At 37.9% G+C, this 19,032-nt stretch overlaps 1 protein-coding gene and 1 long non-coding RNA gene across 2 annotated transcripts in view; one reads left to right on the top strand and one right to left on the bottom strand.

Moving 5' to 3' along the window:
- Positions 1–7,853: 7,853 nt before the first annotated feature.
- LOC127556854 (uncharacterized) lies at positions 7,854–10,181 on the bottom strand. The gene is made up of 2 exons (XR_007952545.1): positions 10,106–10,181; positions 7,854–9,987 (listed from the first exon to the last, which is right to left on the bottom strand). It is a non-coding gene; the product is annotated as an uncharacterized LOC127556854 (long non-coding RNA).
- Positions 10,182–10,813: 632 nt separating this feature from the next.
- Positions 10,814–19,032, top strand: part of PRKAA1 (protein kinase AMP-activated catalytic subunit alpha 1) — a 68,355-nt gene continuing 60,136 nt past the window's right edge. Inside the window, exon 1 of the mRNA XM_051990275.1 lies at positions 10,814–11,013. Coding sequence (XP_051846235.1) covers positions 10,887–11,013 — 127 coding nt within the window. The 5' untranslated portion in view covers positions 10,814–10,886. The remainder of the gene's footprint in view (positions 11,014–19,032) is intronic.

Below are 19,032 nucleotides of genomic sequence, written 5' to 3'. Positions count from 1 at the left end.
CTAACACTGCAGAACTATGCCTAGAATGTTCTCTTTTTTAGTCTCATATTCCTGGTTTCCCTGACTTTCTACAAGAGTCAGTTAAAATCCCACCTTCTACTATTTTTTTCCTGAATTTTGCTTGTTTGCTCATAGCTGTTGACAAGTTGACTCTTTCATTAGATTGTTAAGTGACTAAATGAAACTGGGGGGGCTCTCTAAGAAAGGGAAAACATAGTTAATGAGTTATTGTAGAGAGACACCTAATCCCTCAAGAGTATGGAACCCTGAGGGACAAATATGGCTTTCAAGTCTCTCAAAGTTATACTCACTACACTTGCATTCTCATCAGAAGAGAATCTCACAGGGGCAGCTAGGTGGCTCAATGGATAGAGTACCAGCTCTCAAGTCAGGAGGATCTGAGTTCAAATATGACCTCAGACACTTAACACTTCCTAGCTGTGTGTCCCTAGAGAAGTCACTTAACCCCAATTGCCTCAGCAAAAAACTTATATTCTCCATAGAAATCCACCTAATATTCTTGATGAGATCTAGATTTTGGGGTTCCTGGTCAGGGAACCAAATGATAAGATTAGGGTTCCTGGTGGTCAGGAAGTTAAATGATGAGATTAGTGGCAGGTTTGGGGTTCAGGGAACCAAATGAAGATGTTTGGCTCCCCTAAATCCCCTTAGGATTTGGAACAGGGTAGGGAGTTGTAGGAACCCCCTTCTGGTGGCACAGAGATCCTTTATAAAGAAATTTACAAACCTAAAAAGCTAGACTGGTAAAAAAAAAAAAAAAAAAAGAAGTTTATTGAAGTCAGCCTTTGCTATGCATGAATAGAAAGACTGAATTCCTTAGTGGCAAGGTCCTGATAGAGAAGTAAAGTTTCTAGTAGAGAAATCCTGACCGAGATATAAAGTCTTGTTAGGGAAATAGGTAAGGAAGATAAAGAGAGGGTAACGCTGAAAGAGAATAACATTTCAGCAGGCAGAGGTTGCTGCTATGCCAGGGAGAGAGATTCCTTGGCATAGTAGATCCTCTGCAAGGACTAAGTTTAAAATTGGCTCCTTTTATAATAGAAGCTAGGGTATGCTCTCGATGGGGGCTGGTTTCAGCTTGAGCTGGAATTCGAAGAGAATGTTAGAATTGAGTGTTTCTCGACTAATCTCCAATTCAATGGAGTTAGAATCCCCAACTCCTCAAGTCAACTAGCCCCACCTAGATAACAGAATGAAGCTGTTTGTCCTATTTCCCTCACGTGGCTCCTTTTACAGAGGCCAGGATTCAAGGAGAATCTGTCCTTCAAAGAGTTTTAGAGAGTTTCAGGGTCCCCCTCGTCATTTTGAGTGTCTTTTAAAAGAACACTTGTTATTGTGTACTCTATTTGTTATCTCTTAGTCTTGTTACATGACCAGCCCACTTACTTTTTGGGTTAAAATTTTTTTTGATTTTATTCCATTTCTGATGTTCATTTATTAATGTTAACTTGTTGCAGCCTATTTATGCCCACCAATGTGTTTCTCCTTTGTTTTTTGAGTTATTCATAACTTTAATGTTTTGAAATTCTAGTATTCCATTCCTCACAATCATATAATGCTGCCAAAAAAAAAAAATATTGGTACTAAAAGAAATAGACCTTTCTTTCAGAGAAAAGCTTGGAGCTCATTAAAAAGTACTATAATTTCCCCAAAATGGAATTCAGCTTGCCTTTTGCCTCCTTTCAATTCTAGGTCCAATTCACTGTTCATCAGCAAAGTTTGTCCAAGATATATGCACTAATGGAACAATATTATGGGCTGTTCATTCAACTGTACAGCAGAATCAAATCAATATGTACTTTTTATCCATTTGATTTTCCAGTGTATACTCTTCAGACATTTAAAAGTGCATGTGCATTTTACTTAGGTTTTTTAAATTGAATCAATACAAAGTAATCTGAAAAAAGGATATCTAGAAAATCTTACCAGAAGAAGGATCCTTCTACTAGAACATGTTCTATATTATTGTCAAACATTTTGGGGCAACATATTTTTATCTTTTGCTTTGCTTGATGGTAATGACTAGAATGGTAGATAGTAATGATTATTAATCTCTGTTGTTACATCATTCAAAGCATATTACAAGATATATGATATGAATGGATGATGTATGGAAATGCATTTGCGCATCTAATAGGGCAATTAAGTGGTGCAGTCAGTAGAGGGCCAAGCCTGGACTCAGAAAGACTCATATTCCTGAGTTCTCATCTGGCTTCAGACATTATCTGTGTGAGACCCTAGGCAAGTCTACTTAATCCCGTTTGTCTCAGTTTCTTAATCTGTAAAGTAAGTTGGAGAAGGAAATGGCAAACTACTTCAGTATCTTTGCCAAGAATACTCTAAATGGTGTTATGAAGAGTGGGTTATGAATGAAAAACTACTGAACAACAATGGAAAATACCTTGTAGCATTTTGCTCTACCAAATTTAAAAAAAAGTATAGTCAGTAAACAATAAGTATTATGTGACCCTGTATTCTCCACACCTGTCAGTAAATTGTGCTTGCAAAAGACACATTTTGCCACATAATATCATTTACCAAAATCTGCTTGGAGTTTTCCTGTCATAACTTTATTAATGCTACGTGGAGGTTATTGTCATAAAGATTTTGTAGAGATGAGAAAATAAGAATATGGGTTTAGATTTTTCATTGATTTTTTCCCCTACTGCATGTTTTTTAAAGTAATGTCTGATTTTTTTCCCCAGGTATTTCACCTTTTCTCCTTCTTTGAGATTATTTGAAATACCCTAAAAATCTTATTGGCACAATAAGTTATATAGTTATAAATAATAATGTTATATCACTTCCAATACAGTTTCTGTGCAAACTTGATTTGATACAATAACTCTTCCCACTTTTATTTTCATTAATGCCATTTCTATTTCCATACAATGCAGCCAGCACTTTGAGTTTAGAATTCAAATGTGGTTGGGTGCTGGAGGGTGTGGGTTCCATCATCATTTACAAAGAAAACAACTTGTTAGAAAAATTTTGAGAGTTCTTTTTTGTGATTGTTTTTCTATTTTCATACTTAAATACTCTTAGGATGGCTTAATTGTGTTTCAAGTCTAGATTTAGATGCAACCTGAAAGCTGTCTTCAAGTATTTGACGGGCTATTTAGGAAAAGAGGGATGAGACTTGTTCTGCTTAGTCCCAGAGGGCAGAATTAGGAGTGATGGTTAAAAGTTACAAATTTAGGCTGAATATAGGAAAATGTTCCTAACAATTAGAATTGTATGAAAGTAGAATGAAGTGTTTTTGGAAGTCATTGGTTTCTTTCTCCTCCAACTCTACCCCTACCAATGGAAGTTTTCAGGCAGAGGTTAGATAAGCACTTTGGGGATATGTTATAGAGATTAAGAAACTGCAGCAAAGAAAGCTACAGTGACTTGCCAAAAGTTACACAGTTATGGTTTCAAAGAAGACCTCACCCTCCTTTGTGTTTTTTTTTTTTTTTTTTTTTTTTTTGTCTTTGCTTGCTTTTTTGGAAATCAGCAATGTTGACATTCTGCTGCTGAAAGAATTATTAGCTGGAAGAATAGATTCATTCACTTTTCATGCTTTACACAAAGCAAATCTCATTATTAAGTTTAATCACTGTTTAAAAAATTAACAGAAACTAATCAGCTATGGACATTTTTAAATAATTTTATTCTTAGCATTTGGTCATTCAGTCATGTCTGCTTTTCTCATATTTCCCCTATATGTCTCCCTTGTTCCATAACACTTTCATGAAACATGTCAAGACAACAGGTCAACAGCATTTAATAAGTTCCTACTATGTGCCAAGCACTGCACTAAACACGGGGAATGAAAAGAAAGAAAAAAAAAAAAACAGTACTTGTTCTGAAAGACCCCATAGTTTAATGAGAGACAACATGTAAATATCTATGTACAAATGAGACATATATAGGATAAATTGGAGATAATCTAAAAAAAAAAAAAAAAAAAAAAAAAAGACAAGATTAAGGATTCCTGAGAAAGACTTGTAGTAAAAAGAAGAAATTTGTTGTTATTGGAGGAAGGAAGAAAGTAAAGAAGGAAGGAAGAAAAGAAGTTTCCCAACTGATCAGTTCCAGTTTGTGGGCTAGCCCTACTCACAGAGGTTGTTGTTTGTCCTTTGTTCTCAAAGAGAAACATGATACCAGGGAGGTGATGCCATGCCACGCAAGTGAATTGGATTTAAGGAAAAGAAGTAAAGAAGTGCTGTACACATCACTCCCCCTTAAATTCCCCTCCAGAGCCATTTGAGTCCAGTGGCCAGATATAGATCAGGATGGCTGGAGATAGCTGTGGATGCAATGGGAGACCTTGACTGTTATGATACTGGAGCCACCTGCCAGTGGCTGCTGGAAGTCTAACTCAGACCAGGTTTCTTATCCCTTTCTTTCCCCGAGGGTTACCCGAAGGAACTCTGGGAAGATCCTACTCATGGACACTCTCGGGCACTGCTGCGTCTTTGTTTCTTGTGATTTTTTGTGCCCCATATTGGATGCCATATGTTGTGATATGGGAGCCACCTGCCAGTGGCTGCTTATTTTGTGATACAGGAGCCACCTGCCAATGGCTGCTGGAGGTCTAATTCAGACCTGTAGAATGGATCTCTTCATGTGAGAGGATGATGATGATACAAGGAGACTGAGAGGCAGTTGCTGTTCTCTGACCTCCCTCTCTCCTCTTTCTTCTTGCCTCCAATTTATTTTATTCCCAATTCACAAGGAACATCTGCATTAGTAAAGGCTGCTTTGCAACTCCTTCAAGTGTTATGATTCACAGCTGTGGAGACTCTCGGAGAATTGACCTGCCCCTTCACCAAGGCATGGTCCTTAATACTTGACTTTTTTAGGCTAAAGTCTACAACAGGTCTGAGTTTGACTGAGATTGCACTTATTCAGTTATTAAGGCTAGGTAGCAAATGAATCAAAGAATCTGCTCTTTCACCTAGTTTAAAAAAAAAGTTAAGAAAAAAGAAATTTAGTTAAAGTGTGAAGGCAGTCAGGAAAGCCAGAAGGCAGAGAAGGAAAGAATTCTAAGCATGAGGAATAGGAGTTAAAAATGCCCGTAGTAGATAGATGGAATGTCTTCTGTGTGGATATCAGCGACACTAGATTGCAAAGAGATATGGAGTAAATTATAAGAAGATTGCAAAGTTAGAGGACTTTGAATGCTAAACAAAGTATTTTATATTTGATCCTGTTGGTGATAGGGAGCCACTGGAGCTTGTTAAATAGAGGAGGAAAGAAATGATCAGGAATGCTTTAAAATCATTTTGACAGCTGAGTAAAGTATGGACTTAACCTGGAAAAGACTTGAGGCAGGGAGATCAAGGGGGGATATCATGGTCAGATGTGCTTTAAGAAGATCACATTGACAGCTGTGTAGAGGATAGACTTAAATGGGAAAGAATTAGGGCAGGGAGATCAGCCAAAAGTTTACTGCAATAGTCCAGGTAAGAGGTGATGAAGATAGGCACCAAAATAATAGTAGTGTCAGAGAGAAGGGGAAATCAAACATTTACTGATTTCCAGTTTTCTTAAAGATGGAATTCATTTGTTGGGGATGTGGAAGTTGGCAACAAGAGAAGAAATGGTTGAAACACAATAAGAAGTAGGATTACCTAGTACTAGTACAGTTTCAGATGAGTTTCTTTCCCATAAAGGTATTATGTACCTCATATTTGGAGTCCTCTCTCTCCTCATCTCCACCTATTAGCTTCCTACTAAAATTCCAACTTATACAGCCCAGCTTCTAAAAATGTGGTTCGCAACCCCATATGTGATGTTATAAATGAATGTGGGGGCAGCAATATTATGATTCATAATCAGTAAATATTTGATTTATACCCATTTTATATATCTACATGCCTAGGGTCATGTAAAAATTTCTTGGGTGGCAAGAGGTTGTGAATGGAAAAAGTTTAAGTAGTCCTGTTCTACAGAAAACCTTTTCCAATTCCTCTTAATTCTAGAATCTTCCAACTTTTAATTATTCCTTATTTATCCTCTATATAATTTTAAAATATATTTGTTATTGCTTTCTCCATAACATTATGCATTCCTTGAGGACTGGGATTGTCTTTTGTCTCTTTTTAGCCTGATAATGTGCCTGGCACATACATTATTTGATGACAAAGGTATTCTAGGATTGTATCTACTATCTCATTCTAGTGGCAGGGCACAGGTTGTCTTAAGGTATTTAAAAGATTATTATGCAGAAGATATTTATGCTATAGACTCCAAGAAGATAGCAGTTACAAGGATGTAGGCTTCAGTTCCTCATCAGGAATGAGCTTCCATTATAGCAATCAGAGCTGTTCCACAATGAACTTGATAATGCCATAAATACTTTATTGGAAATATTCAAGCTGCAAGCAGAAGTTCAATGAGCCCCTATCATGGATCCTATAGATGAAAACCTGTGCATTTTGTTGGACTAAATCAGGACTTAAACTTTTTCTACTCTCAATCTCTTTTCACCCCTTAATATAGGTATATGGGATTGCAATACATAATTTAAAAGCTTTGGACCAAATGAGCTCTCTAATGAGTATGTAACTTAGTTTTTGATCTTTCTTTTCACAAAATTCTTAGTGGCCATCAGAAAAATATAATTTCAATTGATATCCTGAGCTTTTATAAAAGAAAAATTAAAAACCTGATTAAATTCTAATTATAAAGGAAAATTTAAGAGATTATTTCTTCTTCAGGAAGACTAAGGGCTAGAGCTGTAGAAACAAATTTTAAAAAAACTAGGAGAAAAGAGGGCAGGGAAATTATTTATTTTTTTACAATTTTGATATATTTTAACACAACAGGTACTTCAACTGTGTGATGACCACGTATTTTAAAATCAGCCAGAGTCAGGAATTCAGGTTAAGGGAAAAATCCTCGATTTTTATTCTTAGCGGAGGTGAAGGGAGATGCCGATAGGAAGTGAGAGCAGCTGGACACGAACCCTGCCAGTAGTCTCTCTGCCTCTCTCTCCCCACCCACCAAAATCTCTCCACATCATTTCCTATACAACACATCAAAACTTGCACAAAGAGTGGGAGGGGCCATTCTTTCTCCAAGCATATATTAATAGAGTATTGTCCAATTGCTATTTAGCCTCATGTGCTTGGGATCTCAGTGCATCAACTCGAGCTTCAGCCCATTACACAACTGATACCCAAATAGACCTTTTAATGATATATATACTTTCTCTAAAAAAGTTTCTCACTTGTGATAGGACTTATCTCTTAATTCTGACTGTATGATGCTAACAATGCTTGTTGTACTTATCTAGTTTTGTTTTTATTTTTAGGCCCTTTCCTCATTTCCCCATGTTGATCTTTTGGTTTACTAGTTCAACTTTACACTGTCCTCCTGAGCCCCTTGCTCCAAACATCAGCCTCACTCCCAACATCTGCCATCTTTGTCCTACATACATGTTGCTCAAGAAAACCTCCAACATCTTCTTCAAACCTCCCATGTCTTCTTCTCCTTCTTCTCACGCTCTTAATTGAGAACCTTGCTTCATTATTTTATTTACAACAAACAACAATAATAAAAAAAAATTGAGATCTTCCCTTTCTCCCTTCCTCATCTCATATGACCCAGATATCTTCAGTCACCATCTCCTCCTTTATTTGTTCATTACCCAGGCTAACACTAAACTTTTTATATATAAAAGTGATCCATTTCATCTTTTTTTCTTCAGTTTTGTTCCACTCTCTCACTTATCTTCAATCTCTGTCTACTGATTGCTTCCCTGTTGCACACAAAGTCTCCTAAGTCTCTCCCATTCTCCAAAAACAAATAAATAAAAAATCCCAAATATTTTGATCCATTCCTATTAGCTATTATCCTGTAACTCCCTCACTTTTGGCAGCTGAACTCCCAGAGTAGGCTATCTACATAATAGATGCCTTCACTTCCTTTACTCTCTTCTTAAATGTTTCCAGTTTTATTCCATCAAAAATGCCCCTTGCTATTACTGACAATCTCTTAAATGACAAATCTAATGGTCTTTTCTCAATCCTCATCCCTCTTAATCTCTCTGCAATTTTTGACACTTCAATCACTCTCTTCTTGATAATTTTCTTCTCTGTGACATTAGTCTTTCTTTCTTTCTTTTTAATACTTGTCTAGTCTCTTTAGCTTCAGCCAGGTCACACACTAACCAAGAATATAACACAGGTTCTTTCCAAGCCCTTTTTCTCTTCTTCCTCTATGCTACTTAAGTTAGTTATTTCATAGATCCACTTATCTTTCTGCTGTAGATTCTTAAATTTACTTATCCTGTCCTAAACCTTCTATTGATTTACAATCCGCATCTCCAACTATCCAGTAAACAACCTGAAATGGACGTCCCATAGATACCTTAAACTAAACGTATCTAACACTAAATTCATTATTTCTTCCAAGTCTTCTCCTGTAACTTTCCTTTTTATTGTTGAGAGTACCACCATCATCTCCTATCTCCAGGCCTCAACTTCTTCTCAACTCTTACCCTTTTCCCCCATCCAATACTGTTGCCAAAGCCTGTTATCTCTACATCATACTTCTCAAATACACTTAGTTCTCATTTCTCATACTGCCACCACCCTGTGCTTATCACCTCATGCCTGGACTACTTTTTTGTTTAGCCTGTCACAAGTCTCTCTGCTCCAGTCCATCCTCCACTCAGCTGTCACTGAGTGACTATACATTCTTATAGTATAATTCTGTTACAACCCCCTTCTAGTCCCCATCCTCAAACTCCAGTAGCTCTTTATGACCTCCAAGCATAAAGAGAAAATTCTCTGATCCGAATTCCTTTTTATTCTGTTGTTCCTTGCCCTTCCTTTCCAATCTTCTTACATTCCTGATGAATGTAAGATGAAAACTCCACCACCCAACTCTGGGTATTTTCACCAGCTCTTTCTCTTCCACACCCCACATTCCCTGCCACTTTCCCTCTCCTTCCTCCCCTTCCCCCACCTCTCATTCCAGGTTTTCAATGCTTTTTAGCCTCAAGGCTTCTAAGTCCCAGCTAATACCCTAACTGCAACAGAAAGCTTTCTCCCATTCCCGTTAATCTAGTCCCTTCCTTCGGTTGATCATTTACAATTTATCTTATTTAGAGTTTGTGCAAAGTTGTTTGAATGCTGCTTCCCCCATTAGATCGAACTCTTTGAAAAAAGGGAACTTTTTTTTTCCTGCATTAAAAAAAAAAAAGTTCGGTGTTCTGGAAAGTGAGCGCGAATGTTTCACAAATATGAAAATTCTTATACATGTAGGGGTTGGGTCTTTTTGTTTTTCAGTCAATAACCTTTTTGGAATAATAGTCTCAATAGTGGTATCTCTAGGTATCGAAAGATAAGAATTGTTCTTGCGTAGAGCCAAACTGTTTTTCAGTGTTTGAAAAAAAATTTTTTTTGAATCAATTCATTTTTCCACTAGCGATGAATTAGCTTAGGGTACCTGACTTCCCACAGCTGTATTTTTTTTTCCATCTTTGATAACTTGTTGATACCCATTCCTTCCCCACCTTTTAACAGAAATAATTATTTCCTTTCCCTTGTTTTGGATTCCTTCAGCATTTATATGCAATCTTTATTGGAACTGAAGTTCAAATGTTGACTTAAATTTTTTCCTGTAGTTATACATGTATATTCTGTCATTGCTTTGGTAGAAATCTTTGCATTCTTCAGAGATGGTATAATATATATTAAGTTAAATAAACAGCAAATCAAAATTCTACTCAACAAACTGTTAAGAATTCTAAATTACTAAGTCAGTCACTTTGGAGTTATTTGCAGTAAGATTTGATTTTTCGACGGCTTTGAAAGAGGTTCAAGGTGGAAGCTAAGGGTTTGGCCAGACCATTCCGATGGGTGAAAAGTTTTCAAAGGCTCAATGGACAAGGATGGGAAAAGAGACCTTCCATGAGAGACGCCAAGGGGCAGTCACCGAAACCTCTAGACCTCCAGGGGAGAAGGAAAACTAGAGCAGGAGACAGGGAATAGGGAATATGGGTGACTTGAGTAACAACCCTTACCCACCCCACCTCCACCCGTCTCCACCCACTCAGACTCAATTCACTGCAGTTTCAAGCATATACCCAGATATCTGCAAAGGAAGGACGAAGGGAGTAGGAAATCCACGCGCTGGGAGACTGATTTCCCACACTCCGAGAGAAGCACCCGCCCGGGCCAGCACTCCGGGCTCCGGCTCCAGCTTCGGAGTGAGGTGGGGCTAGAGAACAAGCCCGGGGCGTGCTCCCAAGAAGCGAGGAAGGGGTTCCGCCCGGTTACCTGGGCGTGCAACCTTGGGGCTACGGAAGCGGTGGCAGGGGGACTGGTCCATCCAAGTGTCAGCTTGGACTTCACACTCTCGAGCCGCCCCCGCTAGGTCGAGAGTGGTTGGGGCCAGACGGCTGCGACGTGGACGCGAAAGAGGAGGGGGGACCGACCGGGAGAACCCGTGAAGGACTCGCGAAAACCCGGGCCGAGCGAACTCCCGCTTACGAGGGCGGCATTGACCGCGGCTCACCCGCCCCTTAGTCCCTACCCTTGGCCCCTCCTCTGTCTTCTGCGTTCTTGGGGTGCCGCCTCTCTCTCTTCCACTCCTCCCGTCTCTCCCCATCGATTCCCCCTTTCTTTCTTCTTCTCCCCACCTCTTCCTTCTCCCTCCCCTTCCTTCCGCCACCTTGCCTCTCCTCCCCCTCCTTCTCCCTTCCCCTCCTCCCTCCTATTTGCCCCTTCCCCCTCCATCCTCTCCTCGCTCTCTTCCCCGTTTTTCTCCTTCCCCTCCCTTTCTTTCCCCGCCCTCTCCCTTCCTCTCCTTCTTTTCTCCTCCCCCTCCCTCCCCTCGCTCTCTCCCTCCTCCCCCTCTAGGGCGCCATGCGCAGGCTCAGTTCCTGGAGGAAGATGGCGACAGCGGAGAAGCAGAAACACGACGGGCGAGTGAAGATTGGCCACTACATCCTGGGGGACACGCTGGGGGTCGGCACCTTCGGCAAAGTGAAGGGTGAGAGTCCCTAGGGCCGGATCTTCCCGCTGCCGCGGAGCTGGGAAACGCCCCCACCTTCCCTCCACGTCTCTTCCCCCTGTTTCTTCGCATCTCTTCAATCCGCTGCTCTCCTCTTCCCCTTCCCCCCTCTCTCCCTCGCGCGCCGGGACCGGGAACTCCCAGCCGGGTCTGAGGGACAGCCCGGGAGGACCCCGGGTGCCTACCCGGGGCATCATGATAACTGGGGCAGGGTGGGGAGGGGGCTTAGAGGTGCCCCTTGCTGCACCGGGGATAGCGGTGCTGTTGGCCGGCTCTGCGCGACTGGAACCCGGTCTTGCCCCTGGGAAGCGAGGCCAGATGCTCGCCGCTTGGCCGGAGGTCCGAGCTATGGTCTTGGAACGGGTCCCGCCTCGTCGCTTCAGGAAGTGCGAGCCCCAGGAAGGTGGGGGTCCTCCCGGCTCCCACTGCTTCCTTTTCTGGACCGGGGCCAGCCCGTTGCTCCTCTGGATGCTTAGCTTTGACTATATTTTCGTCCTCTTAACGAAGCGAATGTATTTGGCTGTGGCCCAACTAATTAGTTAAGGTGACACGAACCCGACCCCCCATCCTGTTAAGCTTTGGAGGTGCCATATAGAACACGATACCTGATCTTATTGGAGTGCTTCTCATCTTCAGGGGTGTTGAACTGCTCCTCCCATTTTGATGTATTTCTGAAAGATCTGTGTTTTGACTATATACTCTATGCCTTATATGCCAAATTTGTTAGCTATTTTGCATGCTTACCCCAAATAAAGCTTTTTTAGTTTATTGGTAGGTGCTATTGACAGCATTTACCATATATGATGATACTTACTTTTTGAGGAACAAAAATAAAACAAATTATTTCACAACTGATCAGAAAGAAAAACTTACAGGATTCTCTCCCCAGCTCTCCTGTTTCAACACGATGTTTATGATATGAAATACTAAGGAACTTTCTGTCTTCTCTTTTTAACCAAATGCTCAAACATTGCAAAATGGGTGCTATTTAAACATTTAACGTGGCATTTATGATAACTTATAATAGGACATTTATTTTCCTTTCTTTTAGCTTTTCTATTATGTTAATTTCCTAAATGTAACATACCTGGTGCATAAGTGCTCAGTATTTGTTTTAATTTGAAAGGTATATACAAGTTTGGTGAAATAACGAAATAATACTTGCTCTTCTAGAGCTAAATAAACATTTTCTGATTTTATCTAGGGATGGGAGAGGAGAACCCTCCTTTCTCTTGCCCTTTCTGAGTCATAGAAGTGGAAAATTGCTGTATAGCTCACAGGGAGAAACTGCCTAACACTACTTGTGAAAATCGGCAAGGCCAACAGTAAGTTGAATAAATGTAAGGAATTTAAGCACAGTGACAGAATAGGTTAATGATAGTTATTAGGGTGTGTCCCTACAAGCCTAGGATTTGTGTGATCCTGATAAGGGTTGTTTGGCTCTGATATCGAATAAAGCCTATGAGTTTATTATTTATTTATTTGGGGAAAAAATTGTTAGCATTCTAAAAGAATATTAAACTATCCTTGATTATTTTACCCTGAAATTCTACTTGAATTAAAACTAGGATTGTTTACCAAATATTAACATCACATTTCATTTTGTTATTGTTGACAGTTTTCTCTCCCTTCCCCCAAAAAGATTTCAAATCTATTAATATTCATTTAAGATTTGAAAACACCTAAGGTTGAAAGGAAGAAAGAACAAATTACTTAAACAATTTATTGTAAATTAAGTGAAATCTTTTTGTTTGCTGCTATGGCAGAGGAAAAAAAAGAATCCTTTGGTAACTTTAACTGTATCATTTGTTGAGAAAATACCCTATAAAACATCATTATTAGTGGAAGAGATCTTCTTGCATATAGTAGGTAGATGTTAAATGAATGGATTGTTAAGGATTCTGAGACTTTTTTTTCCTTCTCTAACTGATAGGTTGCTTACTTTATTTTTAATACAATTAGAACTATTGGAAAAGCATTTTGGTTTTGATATTTTCTTTTATATAAAATTTCATAGTTCACGCAAAGTACTTTTTTTATTGTTTGATTGCTTAAATCACTATCTCAGATAGGTAGTGCTAGTAATTATTCCTGTTTTACCAATTTATAGGTGAGAAAAACTGAGACTTAGGATTGTTATGGACCTTATTCCAGGTTACAGATAGTATCTTAGTAATGAGTCATTTAGACCTGACACTAGCATAGACCTTCTCAGATATCTAAGTCTGTACATTTTCCTCCAAATACCACAGTATTGAATCAATTATTCCTTGAAATTATAATGGCTCTTTTTTGTTCTTGGTTGTTTATCCATTAATACCAGTAAGAGACAGTCTTTTAATCCTGAGTGTGTGACACAGTTATGTTAGTTCTTGTATCTATATTATTAAAATTTTAATTTCAAGCATTTGAAATTAGCATTAATTCTTAATTAATGGCATTTTGCCTGAAATGATTGTTTCCAAATAAAACCAGTTTCTTAATTTAGGTTAAAATGGATTGCTATAGAAAAATTTTAAATATTTTATTTCAGAATTTATACTTACTAATTCTCTTAAAGTACTCCCTCCCCTCTTTCCCCTTAGCATAACTGGGTCACTATTTTATTGCCATTTAGAGCAAGTAGAAGCATTGTAAAATGGAGAGAAGACACATTTTTAGCACAAGTGCTAGACAAAAAACTGTATCTGATATTCTATTTAGAGTCACATTCTGTCAGATTTTAATCTGCTTAAAAATCAAGATTATTCATCTTATGTGGATGAAAGCATTTATGAAAGTGTTCTAATTCATTTAGACATAGTTACTTGTGGAAGAGCTAGAGATAACTTGATCTTGTTAGTTATTTAGTTGATAGTTTTGCATTTTTTGAAGTAGGAAAATTTGAGCTTCAAGACCTTTGTTGTTATGACTTGCAAAACTATCTGTGACTGTGAATAAATATATGCTTTTATCTTTCTTGTTTGGACTCCAAGCTGATTATTCCAGCTGAGCATTGTCATAAATAAAACTCTTGGGAGCTTTTGGGGATAAGATTTTCAAGTATTGAATAAAATGGGGAGTACTTAGTGATGCAAATTTCAGATAAAAGTTTTTTCTTAAGTATGTCTGGGGAGTCGAGCCTTTTAGTCTACTATTAGTGTATTATAGATGATTGGAAAAAATTTTAAGCTCACTTTTTTTTTTTTTAGATTTTTATTTAATAATTACTTTATATTAACACTCGTTTCTGTTCCGATTTTTTTTTCCCTCCCTCCCTCCACCCCCTCCCCTAGATGGCAAGCAGTCCTTTATATGTTGGATATGTTGCAGTATATCCTAGATACAATATATGTTTGCAGAACCGAACAGTTCTCTTGTTGCATAGGGAGAATTGGATTCAGAAGGTATAAATAACCCGGGAAGAAAAACAAAAATGCAGATAGTTCACGTTCGTTTCCCAGTGTTCTTTCTTTGGGTGTAGCTGTTAAGATCACTTTTTATAAAAGTTTGTTTTGATTTGCAATAAAATAATTGCACTTGTCAGAAAGCCCATATTTAAATCTTGACTTTAAAGCTACCTGAGTTTAGAAAATCAAAGAACTACTCTGGATCTCATTTTCTTTATCTGTAAATTGAGTATTAGATGACTTATAAGCAAGGAAACAAACGTGTTAAACACCTGTTATGTACCAGGCCCAATGATAAGTGCCCTAATATTATTTCATTCAGTCTTCATCACAGCCCTACAGATGCTCTTATTATCTTCTTTTTATAGTTGAGATACTAGTATTTGAACTTAGATCTTCCTCGCTCCAGATTGGGTGCTCTATTTACCACAGAGCCACCTGGCTTATCTTATAATAAGTTATAAGATAATAAGTTATCTTATAATAACTCTTCTAGCTCTAAATTCTGGTGACAATGATAAAAGTTGAAAAGGACCTCCGAGGCTATGTTTTCCCTTCATTGAAAAATTATTATTTATATATTTTGTTTTTATATTGCTTACATTTTCCCCAGTTTCTCTAATTCTCCCCCCTCCTGAAGACCCATTTCATGTAACAGAATATTTTAAGGAAAAAAGATTGAAAAGAAAAAAACAAATCAGAAAAGGTGTTATATCAATTGAAAACATTTGTAAATTTATGCAGGGAAAATTATACCTCTGTGTAAAGTAAGGGGGAATGACTTCTCATCTCTCTTCTTTTGGGTCCTTGTTCTTTATAATTTTACAAAATTCATTTTCTATTGGTTGTTTCAGCTCCATTGTTTGCTACAGAAGCCCAGTTAACTAACTTGCCATTTCTCAAATATAGCAAATAAAATAATAGCACTAGGATTTGAACTAATTTGCAACTCTAACTTCAAATCTAGTGCCTATCATTGGAGAGACACTAAAGCCCGTACTCTAAGCCTCATTTTCTTGTTATGTATTGTTCTAAAATATCTGGTTATCAGATTTCCCATTCCTTAGACAGTGAAAGAAAAAAAAAATAGTATCTGTTAGAAGCATAGTTTGAGATGTCCAACAAACAGCTGATGAAAAGGGAGATGAGGGATAAAAGCTCAATGGGGCTCACAAATTTACCATTTAGTACTTTAGAATTTAGCGTGTTCTAAAACAGAACTTTAGCTTTTCTTGCCTCTTCTGAACTTGTGTTATTGTCCAGAGTTGCCTTCTTGCTCAGTTAAATTTTCAACTTCTTCATCATTTTCTCTTCATCATTCTCACTCGTGTTATGCAGCATGTCCCAAAAGCCTTAATGCAGTTTATTTGTTTGTTTGTTCATTCATTTATTTATTTTTGCAGCTAGGAAGTATTAAGTGTCTGAGGCCAGATTTGAACTCAGGTCCTCCTGAGTTCAGGGCTGGTGTTCTAAACACTGTACCATCTAGCTGCCCCTTACTGTAATTTGAATTTATAAAAACTAAAAACTATTCTGAAACTTTTGGGATATTTTGCATATCTAATCAGTTGTCAAAATAGTCATCTAGGTGGCAAGGTGGATACCTAGATCATTGTTAGAAGAGTCAGGAACACTCGAGTTTAAATCCTACCTCAAATATTAGCTCTGTGACCATGGCAAGCCATTTCCCCTCTTTGTTTGTTCCTCAATAAATCACTATACTAAGTGCTAGGTACTGTACTAAGGATTGGGGATATAGAAAGAGGCAAAAGACAGTTCTTGCCTTCCTAATGGAGGGGGCAACATGCAAAGTAATATATAAAAAGCAAGCTATATATAGAATAAATAGGAAATAATTAATAGCATATTATTTTTCCAAATACATGTAAAGATAGTTTTAAATATACATTTTTGTAAATTTCGTGTTTTTTCTCACTCCTTGCCTTAACCTCTCCCTCCCCAAGATAATACGCAATTTGATATAAGTTAAATATATACAATTCTTTTAAACATATTTCCATAAATAGGAAATAATTATAGAGGGAAGGCACTAGAATTAAGAAGTTTTGGGGAATACATAGTAAATGAAGGGATTTTAGTTAAGACTAAAAGGAAGCTAGGAACGTCACTAAATAGAGTGGAGGAGGAAGAATATTCCAGGCATGAGGGATCTAGAGAAATGATCAGAACTAAGAGATGGAACATTTTGTTTGTGGAAAAGTCAGAAGGCAATGTCATTGCATCAAAGAGTATGTTGGGAGAATAAAGTGTAAGAAAACTGGAAAGGTAGGAGGGGGCTAGGTTATAAAAGCTTTCAGCTTTGAATGCTAAATAGAGCATTCAGTATTTGAATCTGGAGGCAGTAGGGAGTTGCTGGTATTTATTGAGTAGAGGTTGACATAGATAGACCTGTGCTTTAGGAAAATCATTTTGGTGCTTTATTGGAGGATGAGTTGGACTGGAGATAAACTCGAGCTGAATAGATCCCCTAGTTGGGCCATTGCAGTAGCAGTAGCAGTGTCAGAGAAAAAAAAGAGCATATGGGAAGAGATGTTACAGAGGTGAAATTGACAGGATTTGGCAACAGATTGGATGTACAGAGCTAATGAGGAGTTGATAATTTGTTATGTTCTGAATTTAAGATCCTGAGAATATGTTTTTGCCCTCTTCAATATAGTGGGAAGTAGTTTAGGAGTTCTTTTTTTTACATGTTAAGTTTAAGTTGTCTGTTTGGGCATCCAAATTGAGCTATCTGAAAGACATTTGGAGATAGAAGATTGGAAGTCAGCAGGGAATTTGGAGCTGGATAGATAGATTTGTATCACTAGCATAGAGTTGGTAATTAAACCTGTGGGAGCCAATGAGATCACCAAGTGAAGTAATATTGAGAGAGAATAGGAGTGTTCCAAATAGTACCCTGAGGGACATCTATGGTTAAACCTGTGTTCTGGAACCTCAGTTTCCTCATCTATGAAATAGAGTTAATAATAGTACCTACTTCCCAGGATTGTTATGAGGATTAAATGTGTAAAGCGCCTTATAAAACATAACACTATTTAAATGCTATCATTATTACTAATGAATTTTGTCATTTTGGTTTTATAGTATTTCTTATATATATTCTTCCTCTTTCCATTCATTCATACAACTATTACCTCACTATAATTTGCCCTCCATGTAGCTTTCAAAGTGATTTTCCTAATGTATAGATCTGACCAAGGTCACACCCCTCTTCAAGTAAACTCCATTGGTTTCCTGTTACTCCAGAATCAGATATCAAGGCCTTTGGTATTTGTACTCTTCACAACCAGTACTCTTATTGACTAAATTCTTTTCTTTATTCTTTTCCTTCGTAATGTTAATGTTCCTTGTACAAAACACTCTCATCTCCTGTCTATATGCCTTAGTACTTTATGTTCTCCATGCCTGGAATGCTGTCCCATCTTCTGTCTTTGAATTTCTGGCTTCCTTTAAGGCTCAACTTAAGCATCTACTTTTTTTTTTTTTTTTTTTTTAACAATTTTAACTTTTTATTGACAGAACCCATGCCAGGGTAATTTTTTTTTTACAACATTATCCCTTTCACTCACTTCTGTTCCGATTTTTCCCTTTCCCCTCCTTCCTTCCTTCTCCCCCTACCCCCCCCCCCCACCCGCCAGATGGCAAGCAGTCCTATACATGTTAAATATGTCACAGTATATTCTAGATACAATATATATGTTTACATCCTCATACAGTATCGTTGTTGAAGTATATAATGATCTCTTTGTTCTGCTCATTTCACTCAGCATCAGTTCATGTAAGTTGTTCCAAGCCTCTCTGTATTCATCCTGCTGGTCATTTCTTACAGAACAATAATATTCCATAACATTCATATGTCACAATTTACCCAACTATTCTCCAATTGATGGGCATCCATTCATTTTCCAGTTTCTAGCCACTACAACCAGGGCTGCCACAAACATTTTGTCACATACAGGTCCCTTTCCCTTTTTTAGTATTTCTTTGGGATATAAGCCCAGTCGTAGCACTGCTGGATCAAAGGATATTCACAATTTGATAACTTTTGGGGCATAATTCCAGATTGCTCTCCAGAATGGTTGGATTCATTCACAACTCCACCAACAATGCATCCCAGTTTTCCCACATCCCCTCCAACATTCATCATTATTTTTTCCTGTCATCTTAGCCAATCTGACAGGTGTGTAGTGGTATCTCAGAGTTGTCTTAATTTGCATTTCTCTGATCAATAGTGATTTGGAACACTCTTTCATATGAGTAGAAATAGTTTCAATTTCATCATCTGAAAATTGTTTATTCATATCCTTTGACCATTTATCAATTGGAGAATGGCTTGATTTCTTATAAATTTGAATCAATTCTCTATATATTTTGGAAATGAGGCCTTTATCAGACCCTTTCACTGTGAAGATATTTTCCCTGTTTGTAAGCATCTACTTTCTATAAGAAACGTTTCTCAATCTCCAGTCTAGGCAGTGATAGAATGAGAGGTGCATTCTGAAACATGGCCAGTGTTTGACAAAGCATTTTTTAAAAATGCACCCCCAAAATGAGTGGAAGGGGACACAGATGAGGCAATTTTCTTACT

This window comes from Antechinus flavipes, chromosome 1, assembly GCF_016432865.1.
Source record: "Antechinus flavipes isolate AdamAnt ecotype Samford, QLD, Australia chromosome 1, AdamAnt_v2, whole genome shotgun sequence".
Classification (NCBI taxonomy): domain Eukaryota; kingdom Metazoa; phylum Chordata; class Mammalia; order Dasyuromorphia; family Dasyuridae; genus Antechinus; species Antechinus flavipes.
The sequence above is the reverse complement of the archived record's forward strand: the minus strand, read 5'-3'. Positions and strand labels throughout refer to the sequence as shown.